Here is a 23,977-nt window from a genome sequence, read left to right as displayed (position 1 = left end):
CAATCCAATAAACAAATTAATATATTATATTAGTAATGATTAATATTATAAAGATTAAAAAAGATAATAATAAAAAACACCAATTTATTAAAACAAGAGACAAACCTGAGTTTTATTTTCCAGCTCTTAGTTGCATATCTTTTTTTGCTAAATGTTTGAATTTAGGTAGAAATTGTACGTCTCACACAACAATAAAACAACATTTTAAATGATTTTTTTATATATATTTTTTATTTTCACAGAATTCTAAACTCATTGCTGGTGACTGTTTATACAGTTTTGTTTTGAATTAAATATTTTCACATTTAGTTTCTGCAGCTATCACAGATGGCAAAATCTATGTACAAAGAAAGGTTTACAGTACTTTTACAATTTACTTCAACAGTGTCTCTTTCTTTGAAAATACCAATACAAGTATTTTGTGTTTATTTGTTTTTCACATTGTGCTTGGTACAAAATAAGAACTTTGTTTTGTTATAATGTATATTAAGTGTGCGCTGGGGAATATTTACATGCAGTAAGACTTGTGTCATGTGATTTGATGCGGCGCTTCCAGCATCTCCATGAGGAAAGTGTCTATAGGTGTGTCTCCGATAAGTTTGAAGAAGAACAGGTGCTCCAGGCACTTCAGTCCTATGGAACGCAGAGCGGGCAGACGGAGGAGCAGCTTGGCAAACCTGAGTGAAAAGAGAAAAAGCGTTCAGACTCCACTACTACACCTGCATGTATCTGTTCACACTAGTAACGAGCCAAAGCCTGTCAGAAAATAAAGAAGAACAGGAGTGCTGTTGCATTAATAAAATATCATATAATAGGTGGCAGTGTGGGAACTACCTGCCGGGCTGATCGGGGTAGTTGTGTTTGGTGTAGCTCTCCAGTGAAGCGTACACTTTTTCCCGTAATGCCTCGACCTCTGACGGGTTTGACAATCCTTTAGCATCTATAAAAGAAAACCTTTTAAGGGTACTTCCACACTGACAAGCTGTTGTAAATCAACAAACAGTGCCCTTAAAAGACTAAAATAATAATAATAAATATAATAAATAACATAATATAATATAATGCACTATATTTAATAATCAATATAATTAATGCAACAATAAAATATATAATATTAAATATTAACATTGATATAAAATATTGATTAATATATTTTGATTAAGAAAATGATCTATTGCAATGATAAAATATTTCTTATTAAATGTTTCTTATAAATTACTTCTTATAAAATTCTAATGCCCCATAAATTCCATAAGAATAGAATTTATATTTACTTAAAATATCTATTTTTATCATTTTTATTTAATTAATTGCAATTCCGAAATGTAACACTTAATCTATTAATTATAATAATGAATTAGAAGTCAAAGGAGTGTTTAGATTAGATTTATTAGCTTTACCTGGGTTAAAGAGGACGATAGCTCTTAGACAGCCCAGCTCCGTCTTGTCCATCTGCATGTCCTTCATCTTAGACACCAGCTCTGTTAATACCCTGCAAACATTATAATGTATTTCGATTGGATTTACAAGGATTCAGTAATATAATATAAAAAAATCTAATTGAAAAATCTAATTGAAATGATCCTAAAACTATAAAAGTTAATTGGACAATGTCATATTACAATGCAGAGGGCTCAATGAATGGAAAATCAGTAACATATATGCACTTGTTGTTATGTAATATTTTATGGTTTGGTGTTTTTGTTATAACTTGCATTCACACATTGTAAGTGTTGCTTAAATGTCCATATCATTTTGGGGGGAGGGTATGTGCATCTAGGGAGGGTTTGAGGAGTGTTGTGACCTGACCTGTCAAATATAGAGCCGACCCCTGCGCTGTGAGCACTGCTGCGGTGGACATGCAGGCCAGTGGCCAAAAGGATCCCATCTTTGACCGTCACAGAACGGTGTGAGAATGAAGCGATGAGCAGCTCGTTCCAACCTAAACGCACACACAGCGACAATGAGAGTGGCCCGTACATCCTAACCCTATTCTACACACACATTTAACATCTGAACAGAGGGATCCTGACCTGCTCGCAGCAGGATGACCTGGTCATCCAGAGGAAGATCGGAGAAGTGCGGGATTCTCTTTGCCCACTCAACAAGAGTAAAGAGCTGCTTGTCTGCAGCCTGGCAGATGTTGGTCACTTGTCCAATAATCAGAAAATAAAAAATAACCCACATACTAAATTATTGACCACTGATACAATAAAAATAAAACTGAGAATTTCTGTTTTAGTATCCTGCTTGTCAAATTTACAACCCTGCTTGTCAAATTGACAGCGTTCCTAATAATGCACTGTAACAAATCCTGTTTCTTCATCTATATTTAGTATCCTGCTTGTCAAATTGACAGCGTTCCTAATAATGCACTGTAACAAATCCTGTTTCTTCATCCTTAAAAAAGATCAATTTAATTGAGAAGATATAATTGCAGAAGAAAAATGAAAGAAATAATACTAAAACCATAGCAAACATACTTTGTATAAGTATGCAATAACATTACTGGACATCACATTGCTTTTCACAGAACTTGAAGAGGTGTCTCACCGAGTTGCCTGTGCTGGACTCCATGTAAGCTTCAGTCTTGGGTTCCACTGCAAGCTCAGCGTCCAGGATCTTCTCCACTGGCATTTCCTCATTAAAGCTGCTGCTAGACTCCACCTCATTATCACTCTTTTCCCGACCGCGCTGCCTCTCTTCCTGCACCGCTGTACACACGGAACATTTCTATTACTTCAAACCAGTGGCGTAGCCAGAATTTTATTTTTGAGCGGGCCTGGGCAAAAGTGAGCGGGCACTAGGCTAACTAACAGACACACTCCACCGCAAAAGTGCAAATCCATGGCCCCCAACCTTGAACTCAAGGGTGGGGGGCGGGAGGGGGTTCTGGTTATGTCGCAATATTGTAAATATTTGTTTTAAAACACGAAGGCGAGCCAATGGATATCACACAAGCAATATGCAAACTTTGCTCAAGAATTATGCAGTGAACCTCTTAATCTCAGTCGAGTCACTAGAAAGTGAAAGTAAAAACTGACGGCGCTTTCGGCATCTGACACTGCATTAAGAGAAGACAAAGACAAATCTGCCTCATATGCTGATAATGGTATATACAGTAGCTAAATGATTTAATTTACTTACTTAATATTTCTCTAGTGGCCCAAACATATAAGCTAGTGCAATAAAACTAAACAAATTTAAAATAAATAAATAAAGAGAGAAGAAATGTATTTCATGTAAACAGTTCTTTTTTTCTTTTTTAAAAAGTCTGTGCTTGAAATAATTTTTTTTTTTTGATTGCAGTGTTAATAATATTAATTATAGGCCTATAATTAATAAACCTGTTTTGAAAGACCTTTTTAAAAACATCTTAGAGTAATAGAGTAAGCTTAATTAATCAGTTTTGCAGTGATGCACTATGAAATTATTGTGGGGCAAAATAATTGTAATATTAATTTAAGAATAAAAGTAACATAATAATAGGAATAGGCTTAATAATAATCAGAAGAATGTAACAGGCCTACATTAACTGAAAATGCCAAATTAGATATAACTAAAGTGTATAAAATAATTTTAATCAGAAATGTCATGTTTGTGATTTTTTTTAATTTTTAAATTATTATTATTTTTCAATTTGTTATTAAAATGGTCTGCAAATAAGGAAACAGGTGCAGATAATCGCTGGCGTCAGTCACAAAATTTATATAGGACTAGGCCTATATAAAAAAACTGGCTAATCTTTGTGAGGACGACTGGCAACAGCTGGTCTTAAATTCTTTAGACACCGCACACCAAACGACTTTGAAAGCCGACTGAAAACACTGACTGAGCTCAAATGACATTCATAATCAGCCTGACAGTAGTGTTTCCTGGCTTCACAGAATGAACTGGTTTGCACGTGGAACTGTCTTACCGTTACTTGCGGACTGATGGACGGGCTTTCTCCCCATCAGTCCGAGTTTTTAAAAGTCTTTTTTTTCCAGAATTATGCATTGCTGCTGTTTTTCTAACATTTTCTAACACAGCTGCAAATTACAGTCCAACTGAATGGGTAAAGACACACAAATTTACAGCCTAGATAACAATTGGCTAACACTGCTGTCAGTCAAACTCATCAAGAATTATGCAAAAACACATTTTATTTATTTTAGTTATTTGAGATGTTATAATAGTTCTCTAACTGTGTTAAAAACATTAAACAATAATTTTTTAACAAATATTATACTTGTATAATAAACTGGGGGGGGCTGTCATCAGAGTGGGCGGGCCTGTGCCCGTCAGGTCCTCCGCTGCCTACGCCCCTGCTTCAAACAATAATCCACAAACAACAACAAAAAAATACCTACAGATTTCATTTCTGACGGTCTCTTTCCTCTGAGTCACTCACCTTCTCTCTTCATGCCCATGGCCAGACACTTCTGATAGCGGCAGTACTGGCAGCGGTTACGCTGGCGCTTGTCGATCTGGCAGTCTTTATTTTCTCGACACGTGTACGTAAGGTCTTTCCGGATGGTTCTCTTGAAGAAACCCTTGCATCCTTCACAGCTGTGAACACCATAATGTTTCCCTGTAGGTAGAGACAGATGGTATATTTTCATATCATTAGATAATAAAACATCTGTCTTTAAAGTGATAGTTCACCCAAAATTTCTACCATCACAAATACAAACAAAAAAACTTAAGTCAAAATTTCTACCCTCATTTACTAAGAATGTTTGTAACCAAACAGTTTCGGTTTCCACTGAATCCCATCGCATGGACAAATAATACAACGGAAGTCAATAGGAGCAGAAACTTTTTGGTTAAAAACATTCGTCAAAGTATTTTATTTCAAGTTCCACAGAAGAAAGAAATTCATCCAAGTTTGGAATAATATGGGTGGGGGAGTAAATGATTTTTTTTGTTTTCTTCGGTGAACTATCCCCCTCAGGCTTCAGGAAGTCAGTCAGGCTCCAGTCAAAGAGAGAATAAGCATGAGTAAACATGTACTAGTGTGTGGGTGCTGTATGAGGGCACTTACCTGAGGATCGGTCTCCACAGATGGCACAGATGTGTTTGGAGAGGGACCCCGGGCTGCTGCAGGGGTAACCGCCCAGTCCCACCAGTCCTGGAGGAGGTTTAATGTCTTCTGAGCTGCTAACACTGTTCATAGAGTTCATCTGCAAGGACGGAGAGAGAGAAACGATCAACAGAGTAAGCCTGTGTGTGTGTGGTTTCCCACCACCTAAACAATCAAATTGTTACAAAAGGAGCACTTCCTTTTTGGATCATGTGACTTAACTCCTTTGAATCGTTGTTTATACCATTTGAATTAATTCTATGTGTGCCTTATTAGACATGCATAGTATACAGTTTTCCAGATGGTTGAAATGTAAAACTATGGAATATAGAACTTAGAGTGTTATCATAAATAAAAGTAATTAACTACAATGAATGTATTGGCTAAGTGTACATTGAGTTTGTCTTCACCAGTAGAGGGCAGCAAATGGTCAAACTCGACATGGCAAGTTTTATGAGCGGAACAAGATCATGTTCAAGTATAGGTCAGATGCTGTTATAGAATTAGACACACATGCCCAGAGAAAGATAGTAAGGTCAGGGAATGGAAACTGAAAACAAACCAACTAAACCCTAATGGGTCAATAGACTTTTAAAAAGCTGAACTTTTTTTAAAAAAAACAATGTCAGGATGTGCATTTTTAATGACGCAGGGAGCACTGCGATTGTTAGTGCATATATAAAAGCAAAACAAAACAAGTATTTAGCTTTCAACCCAACAGTGCACTAATCTCAGGCTTCAAGCATTATACACAACAGCCAGCTCCTGCTGCATAAATGCTGTATAATTAATGTATTCTACAAGCTTGTGACTTTATTTGAATAGATTGGACAGTTAAAAGTAGGAGTCAGAGCACAAAGCAGAATAGAGTCAGACCTGAATGTGAACTTATTAACCTTGTGAAAAAGAAGTGCGCTTAATTGTTCTGAATGTGCACTTGAAATGTACTTCAAATCTTAAAAGTATTTAATACTACAGATAATATGAAATTAATGAAAATACAAGGCCACTTGTTTTCAAAGAGATTACACTTTCATGACTATAGATGTGTCCCAAATGATGCACTACACACTATGTACTCAATCATAAAGTGTATGAGTTTGAAATGCTTATTTTGTCATCCAGCTGCGTCAGATTGTCCAATATTCCACATTTGAGGCTTTCGATTAAATCAGTACTTGCATCACTTAACCCTCATTTGTGTACTAGTCATTTTGACCAGGAGAGGATTTTCTTTTTCCTGGAAATGCTATAATGTTATTGCATAGGACTATTTTGCTCACACGAGGTAAAACAACTTCCCAAAAAATGTTGATAAATTTTGTGATTGTTTCCCACCTTGTTACATCTATGGTGTTCATGCTTTCCTTCAATTAGAAAAAAAAATGTATTTCTTTTTGGAACTTATTGACTGTAGGCCTCACTGATCTGAGCTTATGCACCTCAGGTTTTGAGTGAACAGTGCAAAAATTATCCACAAATAATTATTTTTTTCACTCAAAAACTGAGGTGCATTAGCTCAAATCAATAAGGCCTAAGACCAATTAGTTCCAAAATAAAATACAAAACCTGGGCTTACTGAAAAAAAAAAAAACAAGTAAAGTCATTTTTGACCAGGAACACCGAAGAATTAACCCTAATTCTAACTGTACACACACAGAAAATTAGTAAAAAAATAACCTCTTTAGACCAGTCGACTTGCCACAAATCAAACAAACCAAATAAAAAAAACAAAAAAAACAAGAACAGTATGGTTCTTCAGCAGTTCTTCAGTGGTTCTTTGGGGTGGTTGAGGTGTTATATAACACCACTGCCATACAAAGAACGCGTTAAGCCCCTGTATAGTTCTTTAAAAGTTCTCTAACTCTCTCTTAGATTCTTTTAGTTTAGTTGGGGAAAGGATTAAAAAACCACATTCAAATACATTGTGTTTCCTGAAGATAATGTGGTTCTCAACCTTTTTGCTCCTAAGGACCCTCTTGGCCCCTGTAAGGAAATATTCCAGGACCCTCACACAAGACTTTTTGACCTTTTTGAAAAGCATAAAAGTGATTCAAAACAGTTTGAAACTGGAGTAACAAATCTAGGAGGAGAACGGGGGGCTCCTCTTAAGGTTCTACATAGCCCCATTTGACACAGGTGCTGTATAGCACTTAAAGTGGTTCCTCTATAATTACAAGACAATGAACAACCTTTAGTGCTATTTAGCATTATTTTTGTTTAGAGTGTAGCATGTTATTTCATATTATATTTAAAGTTAATATATTATAAATGTAATAAATTGCAACTTTATTATTACAAATGTGTCATTTCAATTATAATTAAATACATATATTTTAGTTTATCATAAATGTAACCAAATACTAAATTATATGCAACATACTTAATTCATCTTTTATTTGGAATATGTATGGTTAATAAGACCAGGAACATCCTTTGAAAAAAGTAAATAGTGTCAGATTTGATTTCAGGTTGACATACTGTAAGCAATCAGAAATGTTACATTTGTTTTTTTTTTTCAAACAGTAAAGGCAAGACATCATGCATTTACACTCACACAAACGTTCATTTTGTGAGAGCGCTATCCTGAAACGGTGAGCAGTTCAGTGAGGCAGAAAGATCTTCGGAAGGTGATACACAGCAGCCACCATCACATTCACTCCCTTTAATCTGCTCCCTATAGCCCATATATTATTCAGAGCACTTGGCCCTCACTCACGAGAAGCATTCCTCTATAGAGGCGTCCCTACTTTCAGGCGAGACATTCACACATGACGCTATTTACAGCTAATAGTATGGCAGGTTTCCACAGCGTTCTTGAAGTGTCGCATATTGCGCCCGCTGTAGCGCAGACTCAACGCAATGATATCTTTCTCCATGTGAGACAAGGTTATACTAGGGTTGTCCGTCACGCTACATTAGCTCTTTTTAGGCTAGACTAAACTGAATGGGCTGTTCTCCCTCAGGCTTTAGGGAGGCCCTGCAGAGGAAAGGAGAAATGCATTAAAAGAGCTTTCTGCATTTGCCTCGCTGGTTCGCTCTTGCAGCAAAAGTTTCTCTGATGCATGGAAGCATGGATGTTCCACTATCTCTTCCGTGAAAAAGCACAAATGATCCAAAGCAAAGAAAAGAATAGAGCTGTGCTCATTAAACTCAGAGGTGGTAGCACTCTCTTTTAGAAATTTGAAAGAATATGAAATAGTATATGAATAATTTAATGTCGTGTTTGTCATTTTTGCTGTTAAAATCTAGCAGACCTTATGTTGAGACTTGTGATATAAATACTACAGTATCTAATAGACCAGCCTTTTTGACTCCAAGGCGCCTGCTTTTCAACATTCAATATTCAAAGGCCTACTAGATAGTTCATTTTTTATTTTAATTTATGAACACTCCTAGTTTCTGTAAAAATTTTAAAAATTAACTACATTTTAACTACATGATTTCAGGATTGTTCTTACATGTTCCCAGTGTTTTTAACCAATTACTTGAAATGACTTTGCCACCACAAATAAATTACCAAATCAGCATATTAGTATGATTTCTGAAGGATCATGTGACACTGAAGACTGGAGTAATTATGCTAAAAAATTCAGCTTTGCTATCACAGCAATAAATTACATTTTAAAATATATATAAAAAGAAAACAGTTCTTCTAAATTGTAATAACTTTTCATAATATTACTATTTTTACTGTGAGCATAAAAGACATCTTTCAAAAACATTTAAAAATCTTAATTATTCCAAATGTTTGCCCCTAGTTGAACCACTTTGATAGACACTCTTTCTTAGTGCTGTACCTGTGGACTGTTGAGTGCTCCATAGCCCATGTTGGAGGTAGTGGGCATGGAGCCTGAAGGTGAGCACAGGGAGGAAGAAGTGATGACTGAGTACGGCGACCCTAGACCGTTGATGATGGAGGGGTGATGGTGGGACACCATGGAGCTGAGAGGAGGCTGGGACGGAGGAGAGCTCAGGTGACCATGTGTTACCTGCAAAGAAGAACCTGAGAAAAGAAAGAGGTGATTAGTCTGTATCCACAATCAACAATAAATGCAACTGGAAATTAATATAAACAATTTGTACATCTAAATATTTAATTTAATTTTTTTATATTAATATTAAAATATATATTAAAATACATGTATGTTAAATATATGAATACATGGTTGATTCGTTAACATTTTACAAATATCTTTTCTCTACTCATCTACTATTTAAATACAGAAAATGTACTGTGACAGTTTGACATTTTCATGCTAGAAATGCCATGAGACATCCAGGGGCAGTGTCAATGATGGGAGTAAAAAAAAAAGTAAAAGGTCAAAAAAGTGACTAGCAGTGACTACGAGCACTCATGGTCATCACACATCAAATTTTAGACGCACATCAAATTTCAGGTCTCTCACTCATTGGTCTAAAATGTACATTATATAAATAAATATGTATGAATTGTCTGTAACTTAGCTAATGATAGGCCACTATCAGCCAGGTGAATCATTGGACAATATTTGTCCATTTTGAGATTAACATAACAGTATGTCTGTTTCAGTACTGACAGCCTTGTTAATGGATATTTAACTAACATTTTTGTGAATTGTGAAAAAAATATTATGTAAGCGTACATGTAATTTGTCATACTTAAATTGTATCATATATATATATATATATATATATATATATATATATATATATATATATATATATATGGTCAATAGACTTAACACCCTTTCTTTTTGAAAGAGGTTAAGATAGAAGAATGAACAACAAACAAACCTCTTAAAATAGCAACTTCACTTTAAATACTAACACCAAAACATGACATTCACCAAATAATCAAGAGGCCTATCCTGCAGATGAGATGCCGTTTTAGACCTTCGCACTTTCCACACCTTCACAATATATACATCTTAGTTTTAACATTCATGTTACAATCAGCCACATGCACAAACTCAGTCCAAAGTCAGCCAAACATCCCAATAAACCATTTTCACTCACGCTCACTGTATTTTAAAGGCATGATAGAGTGGTAGTTTTCCAAATGTCTTTGTTGTGATGCCTGCTGTTCCTCACACTGAAATGACTCTGTGACTGTGACATGCCCTGTAATGCCCTGGATGACCAGTGCGAACATTGTAAAAGCAATCCTCAGCACCCACACTTACTCAAGTGTGCCCTGGCTTGATTCCAGTGCTATTAATGACCTCTAAATGTCACATTCTGATCAGAAGGAACATCTATCCTTGGAAAGCCTGGGTGTGCATGTTCAAAGCCACAGTACTTTCTTTAACTTGAATCCTCAAAATACAGTTTTAACAGGTCATCAGAGTTTGTGCCAGTGTTCTGAACAGATTTTTATGATTAGTCATTTCTGTTTTTAGCCTCAGAAAATTGCTATAAAGCAGATTTGTTTTTTGAACATTATTACCTTCTATAAAGCTTAACATATCATTAATGTAGATTCAGAAATAAATGTTGACATAATGTTGGATGTTGAAATGTTTGTTCAGCAAGGATGCTTTAAATTATTCAAAAGTGACAGCAAAGACTTTAACATTTTTACAGAAGATTTCTATTTCAAATAAATGCTGTTCTTTTGAACTTTGTTCATCAAAGATTCCTGAATAAATGTATCATGATTTCCACAAAAAATATTAATCAGCTGTTTTCAACATTGCTAATAAGAAATGTTTCTTAAGCAGCATATTAGCATGATTACAAAAGTGTCATGTGACACTGAAGACTGAAGAAATGGCTGCTTTAAATAATATTTATTTATTTATTAATTTATTTTTACTGTATTTTTGATCAAATAAATGCAGCATTGGTTTCTTAAAGGCAGCTTAAGTGGGATGTGGTACTTCTGAATAGAAGTAATCATTTTGTTGAATATTCAGCAAATCTCTATGGCAGAATGATAAGCAATAATTTGTTTTCTAATGGAGATTATGAAAAATCAATGCAGTCACTTAAAAAGGGGTCATATGACGCTACAAAAAAGAACATTATTTTGTGTATTTGGTGTAATGCAATGTGTTTATGCAGTTTAAGGTTAAAAAAACACATTATTTTCCACATACTGTACATTATTGTTTCTCCTCTATGCCCCGCCTTTCTGAAATGCATCAATTTTTACAAAGCTCATCGATCTCAAAAGTGAGGTGTATGCTGATTGGCCAGCTATCCAGTGTGTTGTGATTGGCCCAAATACCTCAAGCCTGTGACAGAAATGTAATGCCCCTTACTATACTGTGATGCCGTGTCCTGGCAAGACAAGACAAAACCAATAAAACCCATTACAAACGAGGCATTTGTTGCATCCAGTGGGGACATAATTACTGATTATAATGACTTATACTGTCTTTTTACGTGTTGTGTTGCATATCGCGCTGCATAAACATAAACCATGTCTGTATTTGTGATCCGAGAAACAACAAACAACAAGTGCTACTCTGCACTGCTCAAAATTCGCTTTTGAAATCATCAGTGGCAAATTCTTTTATGTAAACGTACTTACAGGCTGTGAGTCAGAAGCACTAGACTGTCCTTGCAAAGCTGGAATTGCCCCACTTTATAGAAACAGACACCGTATTGTCGGCTACTCTCCCAGGATGTAATTTCCCACATCGTGACGTAGAGATGTGGGGGCGTGTTAGAACGAGCCATTTTAGGGGGGAGTGGTTGACTCTTAATTTTTATAAAGAATATCTCTTTGGATTTGAGATTTTAGTCCTTGCAACTTTACAGATCTTCTTCATGCACCAAGAGCTTGTAAGATTCTAAAGAGAAAGGAAGAATTGAAATCGCATCATATGACCCCTTTAATCATTCAATTATTCACCAACACCATTTGGCTGCATGTAAAGGCACATGTGACTGCCATTGCTTTTCTCAATGCTTCAACAGAATTGTGGAGTGTACATTTGTCTAAAGCATATTGTTAGCACAATTAAACTTAGTATGGGTTTATAATGGAGTATGTATTGTAGGTCATATAATTTAAAGGAGCTATGAGAAAATGAATGAATCTCAAAGAAGACTCTGAAAACTAGTCTGAAATTCAAGTTAGTTTCCCAAACTCATTTGAAATTGCATGGAAACAAACCCTGAGATGATTGTATAGTGTTTAAACCCAAACACCTAGACTTCTAGCTCAAAAAAAGGAAACCTTGACTTTAGGACAGAGAACATTTTGTCTTATTAGCGTTTAGTAGGACCTTGTTTAAGAACATGAAGAAAATCGTGGTTATTTGATTGTACTCCCTGCCTTGGACATACAGCTTTTCAGGACTGCCACTTTACATAGAGAGAAGAATTCCATCAAGCAAAATTGGACTACTTTTTACAACCCGATCGCATGAGAAAACGTAACTATTTTATAAGGTGGCGATTAGGGCTGCATGATTATGACAGAAATCATAACTGTTGATTATTCCCTTGAAATTGTAATTGTGATTATTAATTACAATGATCACAGTTTACACTGAATGATGTTTATACCCATGTTTGATGCAACTGCATGCCATATTTTTATATGAAAATAAACAAGCTGAAAACACTCTAACTGAAAAACCTTTAGTGCTTTTCTATAGTATTAAGCCTCAAATGTCAAATATACACTGGATTGGTTTCTTCTTTAAAATATAAAAAAAGTAAAAATATGAATGTATTTTAATGTTATACTAAAACTAAAACAATGTAAAAACACTTAAGATAACATGTAGAAAGAAAAAAAACAACAACTCAAGTGTGCAAAATAACGTAAGGTGGACTTTGAACGATTAATTGCCATTTTGAACGATAACGTAATTGTGGCATCCATAATTGTAATCGTGATTAGAAATTCGATTAATTGTGCAGCCCTAGTAGCGATTATGGAAAATATACAGAAAATGTCCTCCCCTAAATCTGTCAATGAGATATAATCAGATCATATACAAATCTACCAATGATGAGATCGCAAATTGAGTAATAAAATGTACCAATGAGATCTAAATCGAGTTACAAATTGCCATCATTGTTCTATTTTGGCAACACCATGACCTGCCGTGCAATTTTGACAAACTGCAGTCAGTTAATTTGTCTGTTTATCTTTCCAGGAAGATAGATATACTATGCTGGATCCTAAAGTATCTGTTCTCCTGGTAAATAAGGGGGTGAGGCTGGATTGAACAATCAGCCCGGGGATGTGAGCCGGACTGATGCTGGATTACCTACTCAGATTAAAGAGATTATCATCCCGTGGCTCACAGGGGAACTGCTTTATTGATGCAAGCCCACAGTCTGATAATAAGGTTTAGTTCTAAATGTCAGAGAAGGAATGTGTGCTGGTTTGGCTTTGTGGTAGTGTTTAATAAATCATTCTGAATGACAAGATGTAAAAAAATTAAAAATAAAAAAACCTACACATTCTTATTTTATTCATCAGATTTTTCAGTGTAAAATAATAATAGATAATACAGAGAGCAATATAAATGAGTAAGTAAAGAAGCTGAATACATTCTATCTAGGAATAACCTTGGACCAGAAGTGACACAACCAAGAGCATGGGGGTGAGCGATCTAGAACATGGTTTGTCTCTGAGACTGACCTTGGGAGAGACTGTCATAATTGGGGCAGAAAAATTTTCAATTAGATTAGCAAACTGAATAACATCCAGGTCTGTGTTGAGGGTGTTCACCATTGCTTTTTCGGACTAAATGTTTTCTAATGCATCAAGCATTCTGTGCTCTAGTGTTTTTGTGTAGGTCTAGAATAGCTACAGACTACATTTAATGCAAACTAATGTATGCTGATCCCGATCCCAATAGATTTTATCAATGGTCAAATGATGCTGAGAGAACAATGCTCGCCCTGTGCTATGTTAGGCAAAATTCAATAAACTGTTGAATCATCCCATACTTTTTCAACATCAAACACACACAGGTGAAAGGTCAGTCTAAGCAATGGTTGTTAGGTTTCTTTTCGGGACATGAGAAGGGCAACACTTGCATTCAGCTGCAACAGTGAAGATGGAATAGGATATGGCAACTTTATCTAATGAGACCACCTCAAACACAAGGAAGAAAAAAGGCTTTAAACACCCAAGACACAACACCAGCCTTGTACATGTCCATCATGCACTCTATTCACTGACTACTGTAACATGAGCTGAACACATGGCTACAACAATGCTGAAGGGCCTGCCAAGGCCTCTCTCTTTCAGGATACACAAAATCAGGGATCATCAGATGTACTGTAGTATGCTTTGTCCATTCCAAAATTTGGAGACAATTAATAAAAAATTTCTTTGCAGCTGTATCCCTCTTGGCTTGCACACACTTCATTAATGACGGTCTTTTGTGTTCTTTATATAGCACCCCCCCCACACACACACACACATAAACAAAGCATTGCAGTAGCATTTTTTATTTTTTTATTTTGTCGAATAAAAACAGTCACTCACACATACAAAAACAAAGAACTGAATGATGAAAGCATTTTTTTTTTTTGTGCCAATCAGCCACTATGTGCACACACACACACACACACACACACACACACACACACACACACACACACACACACACACACACACACACACACACACACACTTCAAAGTCAGATCAAAGTCCTACTGGAAGATTTATTGATGATTCAAAACAAAACATGTCTGAAGCATGCTACTTGCTAGGTTTACTGTTTATTCTTACTTGTTTGGTACCATTTTGCTTTTTTGAGTTATTGAAATCTGTTTTTTGTTAGAAATAAATAATAAGTCTCCTTCTTTGTTTTTTTTCTTATAGCATGGTCAGATTTGTCTGTATAAGCATATTGTCACACCCAAAACATCTCATTTAAAACACTACAATTTAAAACTCTACAATTTTAACTTGTGATAAAATCTAAAACTTTAGAGGTTAAGTTAGTTACAATAATGTTTATAGATTTCAGCCTATATGCAGCCATTGAGTACCACAGCCAAATATTGATATGCTATTGATATTTTTAATATTTTTTATACCATCATATGTCACCCAATGTCAGCAAAGTTACCAAATTTTTAGGTTTTGGCTGTCGGAATTCACTGGAATGTTTTTTTTTTTTTTTTAACTGAAGTCAAAGAAATATAAACCATAACATAAAAATAAGCAAGTTTTACATAAAAATATGGTACTTTTAGAGGTAAATTAAAAAAAAAATTCACAAAAAAATATTTATGATAGTGATATGACATTTATTTAAAAATATAAATAAATAAAAATAAATAAAAATTGGGATCACACCTGAGACGTTCGTGCCCAAATTTGTCCACGAAGGACCAATTAAGGACTGCTATACGAAGGATGCTTGAGGGTCAAGCTGAAAAAGGTGCTCGGTTTTTTTTAGCATGACCCCGCTGAGTCCGTGCGTGAGAAAATGCTCTGTGCGGAAAACGCGCGTAACACAAATTACGCAGCTCGAGGCAGCGACTGACATTAGAGAGCGCGCAACTCATTGAATTCCTGATAAAATCTTAAAATTGACTTTATATTCCTCAATTTGTCTCTGAATAACAACAACATCTGGGGTGAGATAATAAACACAACAAGCAGGGTGTTAATGAAGGCAACAAAATGACTCCAGGCTAGATGTTATGTACCATGACAAGCGTAGCTTGGGCACTTAGTTTTGTGGTAAATGTCCGCACTTTCACCCCAGAGACCGGAATTAAATCCTGTACAGGTGATACACTAAACAAGTCATTCTAACTAAAGCTGGACGATACACAAACTTGAACGCAGTGTCTCAGGATGATCATTCATACCAGAGATGTTAAAAACATACCAGTTTTTATACTTTTCGAGGTAAAATAATAATGTCGCTCGTGATGATTAAAACAACGTCTTCTTTTTAGTCGTTAAACTACTACAATTACTTGACATGATGGCATCTGCAAAATAATCAATTTCACAACCGCTACGCGGAATTTGTGAAGTCTTCATAATGGGAAACCACGAAGTGATGAAGAATTTTATCACATCATGACACAAACACAAGTGTGTGCATACATTTCAACACCAAATGAAAGATATTAAACATACGATGAAACTGGATGTGGGGTTAAGTTATCTTGGTGATCTGTCAGACCCATCCAGCAGCATTTCCCTCAAATTTAGCTACTCTTAGTTTGATGACTGGACCAAATGAAGATGTTCGTAAGTCTAACTGCATGACAAGAAAATAAATAAACATTTTCCACGTGTAGTTAAAAATGTTCGGATCTTCTATAACCTCGTAAATGGTTGATACTGTTTGCGGCAGCTCTGGGTGATTTTAAACGCCTTCTAGTCAAAACTGTTGCTAAATAAACAAATAAATAACCCACAGCACACTGCTGTCCAGATACCAACTGAGAGCCATTAATAACTACTCGACAGCAAACAGTTTAACAAGAGGCGCTCTGGAAAGCTATAAATTACATAACCGCAATTAAAGTGCCAACCCCTGACCCTGACTGAGAGGCACAATCTTTATCACCTGATTTTAACATTGGCACTGGTTCCAAGTCAATACACATGACACGACTGAGCCGATAACTCAAGCACGTACAATTTATGAGCATTTCGTCTAAAGTCCGTCTGAACAGTCCGTACTTCAGATAACACACGGCACGGGGGGACACTCAAACGCAGAGGCATGGAAAGAAAACAGCACGACTTCCGGGAATAAAAAAATACGTGAAACTACGAGGCACTTACTAAAATGCAGATATGTGTCGTTATTATCCATGTTTGGACGAATGTTAAAGAACTGTCCAATTTTCTCGCAAAGTGTCTTGGTTTGTCGTTCTGGACGGCAGCATCTCCCCGCTGCTGTCCGCGATCTGACTGAGGATTCTCTGCGCACACTTGGGGCCCCACCGAGGGGGTGGCAAGGGCCAGACCTCTCCCAGTGACATCCTACTGAAGCTGTACAATTTGCCAAATTAAACGCATGCAACATACTTCCAATCCCCCCCCAATCCCCCCCCCCCCCCCCCCTCCCCATTTTATTTATTTTTGTAAACTGTCATACCAACTATTATACAATTTTGGTTTTCAGTGACTTTAACTCACTGTAACACTCATGTATAATCAATAAAGCAATTTAATTTTGATTTCATGCTCATTTAAATGTTTTCAGTGAGCTAAATATATGGGCTAAAAGCAAGCAGGTATAATGGGAAGTTTTTTTATTTAATTTCTAAACAGTAAAATGTTTGTACTAATAAAAAATACTAGAGTTTTTATCTGTGTAAAATAACCGAAACAGCTTTCATTAAACCTATCAACACCAAGTGATTATTTTAGATTAGCATTCTCATTTGTAGTTTTATTGGGTCAGGGGATTATCATAATATTCTTTGTCTACAAACTGATTAGTGCAAGATCTGCTGACCATGGGGTTTTAGAGAAGTGAGAAAAAAATAATTCTCCAAATTCCAAGCGCTCAGTCCCCACAAGGCTACCAGAGCGTCTGAAAACCCCTCGACGCCCCCCAAGATCTCTTCAGAGTGAGGGGTCATTTAAGGGTGAGCTCCCACTACCTCAGGAGGTTATTCAGAAGTCACCAGCATTCAGAGTTTTGAACTCCTGTTTCGGGGGACACTGAGAGAGAGCGTTAGTGATGACCACTCTGTCAGTCCATGAGCTGGGCTGTCGAATGGGAAAAGCACACTGGCTCCCATCCTTGTAAAAACCCAACATAAAAGAACACAGGGGGATGCTAACAAAGATGAATGGCTTCTCTTCCAACTCATTCCACACTAATCAGGGCCTTTTCATTTGTTCCCTGTTAGATAATGTAAATTTGTGGAGTCAAAGAAAGGGACTAAAAGGACAATTTATCAACCTCCCTTTTATCCCTCTAATGGAGCCACATGTTCCAGAGCATTACAATCGCCCTGAGCTGCAAAGAATATTAGAGCTGAAAAGAGGGTAACAAGAATGAGGATTAGATTTCGGTGCGAACATGAGCGACGTAATGATTCCCGGTGATGTATTCAATCCTGTTGCTTTCGTTAATGAGAGAATGGCAAACATGATGCTTTTCTTTTCTCAATGCAAACAGGTGTAATTGCTTTTTATATGGCTGATGGAATATTATGAAATTAAAGGAGATCAAGTGGTGGAAAGAAAGCTCTAAATCACTGCAGATTTGAGAGAAGGCTTGTGGGATTATCTTGCTGTTTGTTCACAACAATGGCTGCCAATGGACCATTCAGTTGCAGAGTGTTGGAGACCTCACCCTTGCAATCATCTATCACCAGTTAAAAGCAGAGAGGACCCACCCCTTAACCTAACAGTCACTGCTCTGAGGCCAGCCGGGAGAAATGAGAAGTCTGGTCATCTCACCCTCAGACAACAGCCCGTGTCTGGGGGCACCATGTGGCAAATACAAGCGCAGAGCCAGACAAATGTGCCACCAATGTCTAAAATGTTAATCTTAAAGCTAAATATCCATGCAAGAGTGATCAATATTTATCCATATCAAACCCTTACTTGCCTTTTTTAATTTTTTTGACTGATAAAAAAAAAATTAAAATCAATAATAATAATTTAAAACAAAACAAGAACAAAAATAACTCTTAACTTCACCTTTATATTTATAATAAAAAAAAAAATATAATAAAAACAATTCTACACTTAAAAGGAGGCTACAGTGAAACTTAATAGAAGAAGAAAAATCATAATACAAATGAAGCTTAAAAAAAATAAATTAAATTTATAAAATAATTCAAATAACATTATCTACTATTGTACGGACCCAGAAGTCAAAAATATTTCAAGATTGTAGTTAAATAGTTTCGGTTCCCATTGACTTCTATTGTACGGACCCAAAATACAATAGGAACCAAACTGCTTGGTTATCAAGATTCCTCAAAATATCTTTTATGTTCCACAGAAGAAAATCATACAGTTTAGGAACGAAATGATGGTGAGTAAATGATGACAGAATTTTCATTTTGGGTGAATTATCACTTTAATTCCTCTGTTAAACTGCTGTTCTGGTCACAATCATTTTATGGTTTTAGGCAACAAGTCTCATGACAAAACAGCACAGAACAGAATTTTTAAAAAATAGTTACAAGCTGCCATGAAAGATTATTGGTTTTAGGTGTTATATGCTGTGACGAAGAAGTAAAATCAGATTTTACACAGAAGGTTTATGGTAGTTTTTTTTTTCTTTTTTACAGTAAAATCATATTAACTCACATATTATGTTCATCTTGTGGCTGTACTTTTGAAATTGAGCATTTTAACCTTTATGGCCCCATTCACTTCCACTGAAAATGTCTCACTGTAACCCAGATTTTTACTTTTTAAAGAAAAGAAAGGACGAGTGCAACTTCATTTTTGTGGTAATCAATATAACGCCACAAGTGCTCCTGATTGAGCTTCACTTCTTTGGAACCAGGAACATTGCTTTAAACCCTGCATGCAACAATAGTCAGCTTATTATCTGATCGAGTGAAGTGGAAACCTGTTTGAGAAACAACCTTCCTCTTTGCTCGACTGATCATATCATAGGTTCACATAGATTGTGTGTGTGTGTGTGTGTGTGTGTGTGTGTTTGGGGGGTGGTTCTCCATCTGTCATACACTCATTAACAAAGCCCCCTCATGTTTTAATCAGTCCCCATACACACCCATGCACACACACACACACACACACACACACACACACACACACACACACACACACACACACACGAGTGAAACCACGGCATGTATCATCAATCTCACAGGTCATAAATCTCTGCACACAAAGGCAAAACATGCTGCAAATTTTGGGTGTGAAGCCTCTTTATGGTGCAGACCCTTTCAACAAATCACAAAAAAAAAGCAAGTCAATCTGCTTTAAATCAAGTTGTGTGAATGAAAGCATGATTGCAAATTAATTAATTTGGTACACAGATAAGAACCATTAATCACTATATTATATTGCATTTACTGGTAAACTCTGGGCTTCAGATGTCTAATGAGTGGCCTAAATGCTGTTGCACACTAACTTCTTTGTATACAGGACAAAAATGATGAAATTCACACACTTCAGAAAGCATAAGATAAGAAAAAACAAACACTCTGATCACTCACTGAGTTATGAAAAGAATCTGACTTTATCAAAAACTGTGTGATCCCCAGAAACTGGGTTAAACTTCCAGCTTGGAAATCATTCCATAGTATTATGTCAGAGTGCTATAATATCATATATCCTTTAGCTGCTTTGTGACCAAGTGAGAGAAAAGCCTTAAGCAAGAGAGCCAGAGCTGACCTCCAGGAAGGACTGCCAGCGTCACCTCATGGGTGGTGTCCTGCTACTCTTTCGCCACAGGATGTGCGTCATAAATCTTACTCAAGCCGAATGACAGACGAGCTCATGGGATGTGAACCATGACATACTGATCAACACATAAGAACTAAACTTATACCAACATGCAAGCGCACAAAGCAGGGGTAACTATAAAATATGTATCAAGGGAAGTGTATTTGTGGAAACCATTGTAAAACCAGCAAATCAGCATTTAAAAATAGTTCAGAGGTTAAAGGTTTAAAGTCAAGAATGGATGTCTGAATCTCACCACTGATGAGTTTCTCCACAAGTTTTTAATTATTGGCTTTCAGTTGGTTTCTAATAAAACGGAAATCATTTATTTATTTGCTGCAGTATGCTGCAGTATACATAAGGTTAGAATTAACTAGAAATAATACATTCATTCATTCATTCATTCCTAAAACTGACTAACAGCACTTATATATATAGCAATATTCCTTATACTATAAACACTGATGAGTTTTTCCACATGCATTTTTTTTTAAATGAAAAACATGAGAATAATGAAACTGAACTACAGTATATTTAATTACAGAAAAGAATATCTAACATTTCGTAATCACTCAAAAGTGAATGTGAAGTGAAAGTTTGTGAGTACTTCTGTCAGCATGATCATGGGATACTTTCTCGAGCGTCAGTAAATGTATATAAATAGAAAAAGAGGAAAGAACTGAGCGATCGAAAAATATTTTACACAATGGTTTAATTAATCAACGTAGGCAAATGCAGGAACACACTTGGCAATGAAGCTTTCGTTTCTTGAAGCACTGAAATAGAAACAGCTGAAGTAAGGCTACCCTGAGTGAACTTTAAAGAGGAAACGACAGGGTAAAATCAATTGTGCCTTAAGAACACACACGTCTTGGGCTGCCAGCTGAGAAGAACTAATGTTCTGACGCATTCTGCTTCAGCTCTGGTAGAGTCATTTGAACGAATAACAATCATGAGCACTGCAGGGAAGTTTCGAATAGGCTGCCAAGGCCAGGTGCATTTGAGGAAAGGTAATGCAGGCTACAGTAAGGAAGTTTTATTATATACACAGTGGCCACAAAAAGTATTTAGACATCTTTGCAATATATAACATTTTTTATAACTTAAAACATTTAAAATGTATTTTATTAGTGTGTTTTAATATAGCACACTATTTAAATAAATACTTCACTCCAAAATGAAAATTTGCTGTAAATGTACCCACCCTCAGGCCAGCCCAGATAAACTATAGGTTTGTTTCTTCATCACAACAGATTTGGAGAAATTTAGTATCACTTGCTCACCAATGGACCCTCTGCAGTGAATGGGTGCCGTCAGAATGAGAGTCCAAACAGCTGATAAAAACATCACAATAATCCACAAGTAATTCACATGACTGCAGTCCATCACTTAACATCTTGTGAAGTGAAAAACTGCATTGGAAACATGCATGGATGAAGTTGTGTGGATTACTTGTGAATTATTAGGATGTTTTTATCAGCTGTTTGAACTCTCATAACACAAAATTTTCCCAAATCTGTTCCGATGAAGACACAAACTCATCTACATCTTGGATGGCTCGAGGGTGAGTAAATTTTCATTTTTGGGTGAACTATTTCTTTAATTTAAACATTTTATATACATAAGTTTGTAAAGTTTTAATTTATCAATCATGGATCAAACTGACATCCTCAAAGCAAACAGGCAAATAAATAAATAATTGCCACACCAAAAAATACCCAGAAAAGTTAAGTTAGTTCTGAGAAAAGGTCTTTTATAATTTATTTACAGATTTGCTTTGCTAGTTGTTTTTCATGCAATAAATGCTTAAAACTGTCAAAACTGTCAAAAAAGTTTAGTGTAAGAGTTACCAAGAGACCAGTTACAGCACAGAGCGTAAATTTGTTTTTGAACTCTTGAAATATTTTGAAATATTTTCAGTTCTTAGGTCTTCATATAATTCAAAACTTCTGACAATTTCTGACAAGGACAACATGTGACACCGTCCTAGAAGACAAAACTTAATGTTAGTCTCTTGGCCTAACATCAGGCTCTTTGGCACAAACCAAATTGCTGATTGTGAATACTGTAGTAAGAGAAAGACATAAGTCTTTAATTTAGGATAAGAACTTCAGTCTTCTTTTCTAAAGATACATTTATATTTATGTAAATGCAAAATGTATTTGCGTATGCCTTTTTAAATAATTTGATTTTGTCTAGAAGAATCGTTCAGCATAAATTACATTTCCTTCATTGAAAATTTTGAGTCAAGGAGGAACTTTCAACAATGATTTGTACTTTCATTTCCTATCAATGTCCTGTTGCAAGAGCAAATGAAGTTTTGTAACTCTTAATGTCATGAATGGTGCAGAAGAACAATCATGAAGATTGCAGGACAACAACTTGAAGGCTGTTGAGGTCCGCACAGATGTTCATTTCTAGGAAGCATCAGTCCTTATTGCTTTAAGCCCTTAATCCTAAATCTGCCTTTGTGGGTCTAGACAAATGGAAGATTCTGGTGCAAATTTCTGATGCTCTTACCAAAATCAATAACCCTAATTATCACGTAAAAGTTGCTGACAAAAGAAAAAAAATCGAACAATGTGTGTTTCCGCTAATCTGGGTTTCATGTGATAATCAGTTTTCCTGTGCATCCCAGGAAAGACATACGTGCAACAGGTTGGACAGGGATTCTGAGGGACCATCCGAGGCTAAGTTGGACTTGTCCTGAGAGGACCAGTCAGATTAAAGCAAAGGCATCTGCTCTGTAATGGGTACAGTGACTTGTTTATGTGTTCATCAAGATGCCATGTAGAATGACTACTCCACCATCATGCTCACCGAAGACTTCTAATCCCACTGTAGTCTAATATTTCTGAGAAAAGACACAATTATCAGGAATGAGGTAAGGATTGGCATTTATGTAAGCGAAAAAGACAGCATGTGCTGGACACTCCTTCACTCAAATGTCATAGTTCTGGCTTTCATTAAGCACATGCAGGACAGCCAAAAGCTCTGCAAAAGGGGTAGAACTACAAGTCTAGACCACACCACTGTAACTGATAGGATGCAAAAGAGATCTGAAGCTCAAATGAAATCTAAGACAGTGCAGATACTTGAGCTGGCAATACTGTAAGGTACAGCTCCTGTAAAATTATGTTTTAAACTGATTATGGTTTTACAATAAATCAAGACCCTGGTCTCTTGTTCTCGAGGAACTCTTGGCTGAACATGCCAATGGCAGATCACACTACAACACTAGAAATGTGTGTCTAGAAATGGAGCAGACTTGTAGGCCAGTTGAAGAGTGTTTCTAGGCCTTCATTTTTAAATTTTATTTTGCCAGTGTCCATATCAATTACAGTTAGCTTAATGTACTCGTGCTCACGTTGAAATTCAATTTCATTTGAAAAATAACAAGGCAAACATGCAAATATCAGTGTCTTTATATGCTCATAGACATGCGTAAATTTTAGCAAAATAAATCACTTTGCTTGCGAATCCTCTTTATACAAATCATACCACGTTTTTTTCAATATTGCAATATAAACATCAAGTATTTATTTATTTCATATTAACGCCCTCTAGAGGTATTGTGAAGCCTTAA

General features: G+C 36.1%; 1 protein-coding gene across 1 annotated transcript; it reads right to left on the bottom strand.

The window, feature by feature from the left end:
* Positions 1-211: 211 nt before the first annotated feature.
* LOC109103028 (retinoic acid receptor RXR-gamma-A-like) lies at positions 212-16,950 on the bottom strand. Its single transcript, XM_042771959.1, has 10 exons — positions 16,786-16,950; positions 8,866-9,071; positions 5,027-5,165; positions 4,394-4,573; positions 2,532-2,714; positions 2,034-2,150; positions 1,810-1,942; positions 1,401-1,492; positions 835-940; positions 212-677 (listed from the first exon to the last, which is right to left on the bottom strand). The coding sequence occupies exons 1-10, from the start codon at positions 16,814-16,816 to the stop codon at positions 530-532; spliced, it is 1,335 nt and encodes a 444-aa protein (XP_042627893.1). The 5' UTR covers positions 16,817-16,950; the 3' UTR covers positions 212-529.
* Between the last annotated feature and the right edge of the window lie 7,027 nt (positions 16,951-23,977).

Source organism: Cyprinus carpio, chromosome A2 (genome assembly GCF_018340385.1).
Source record: "Cyprinus carpio isolate SPL01 chromosome A2, ASM1834038v1, whole genome shotgun sequence".
Taxonomy (NCBI): Eukaryota; Metazoa; Chordata; class Actinopteri; order Cypriniformes; family Cyprinidae; genus Cyprinus; species Cyprinus carpio.
The sequence above is the reverse complement of the archived record's forward strand: the minus strand, read 5'-3'. Positions and strand labels throughout refer to the sequence as shown.

Coding starts and splice junctions, on each gene's coding strand:
- LOC109103028 (XM_042771959.1), bottom strand. CDS start 16,816: ATGGATAATAACGACACATATCTGCATTTTA. Junction 2,715..4,393: donor CATGGGCATGAAGAGAGAAG/GTGAGTGACTCA, acceptor CCGTGTGTACAG/CGGTGCAGGAAGAGAGGCAG. Junction 1,493..1,809: donor GTCGGCTCTATATTTGACAG/GTCAGGTCACAA, acceptor TAATGTTTGCAG/GGTATTAACAGAGCTGGTGT.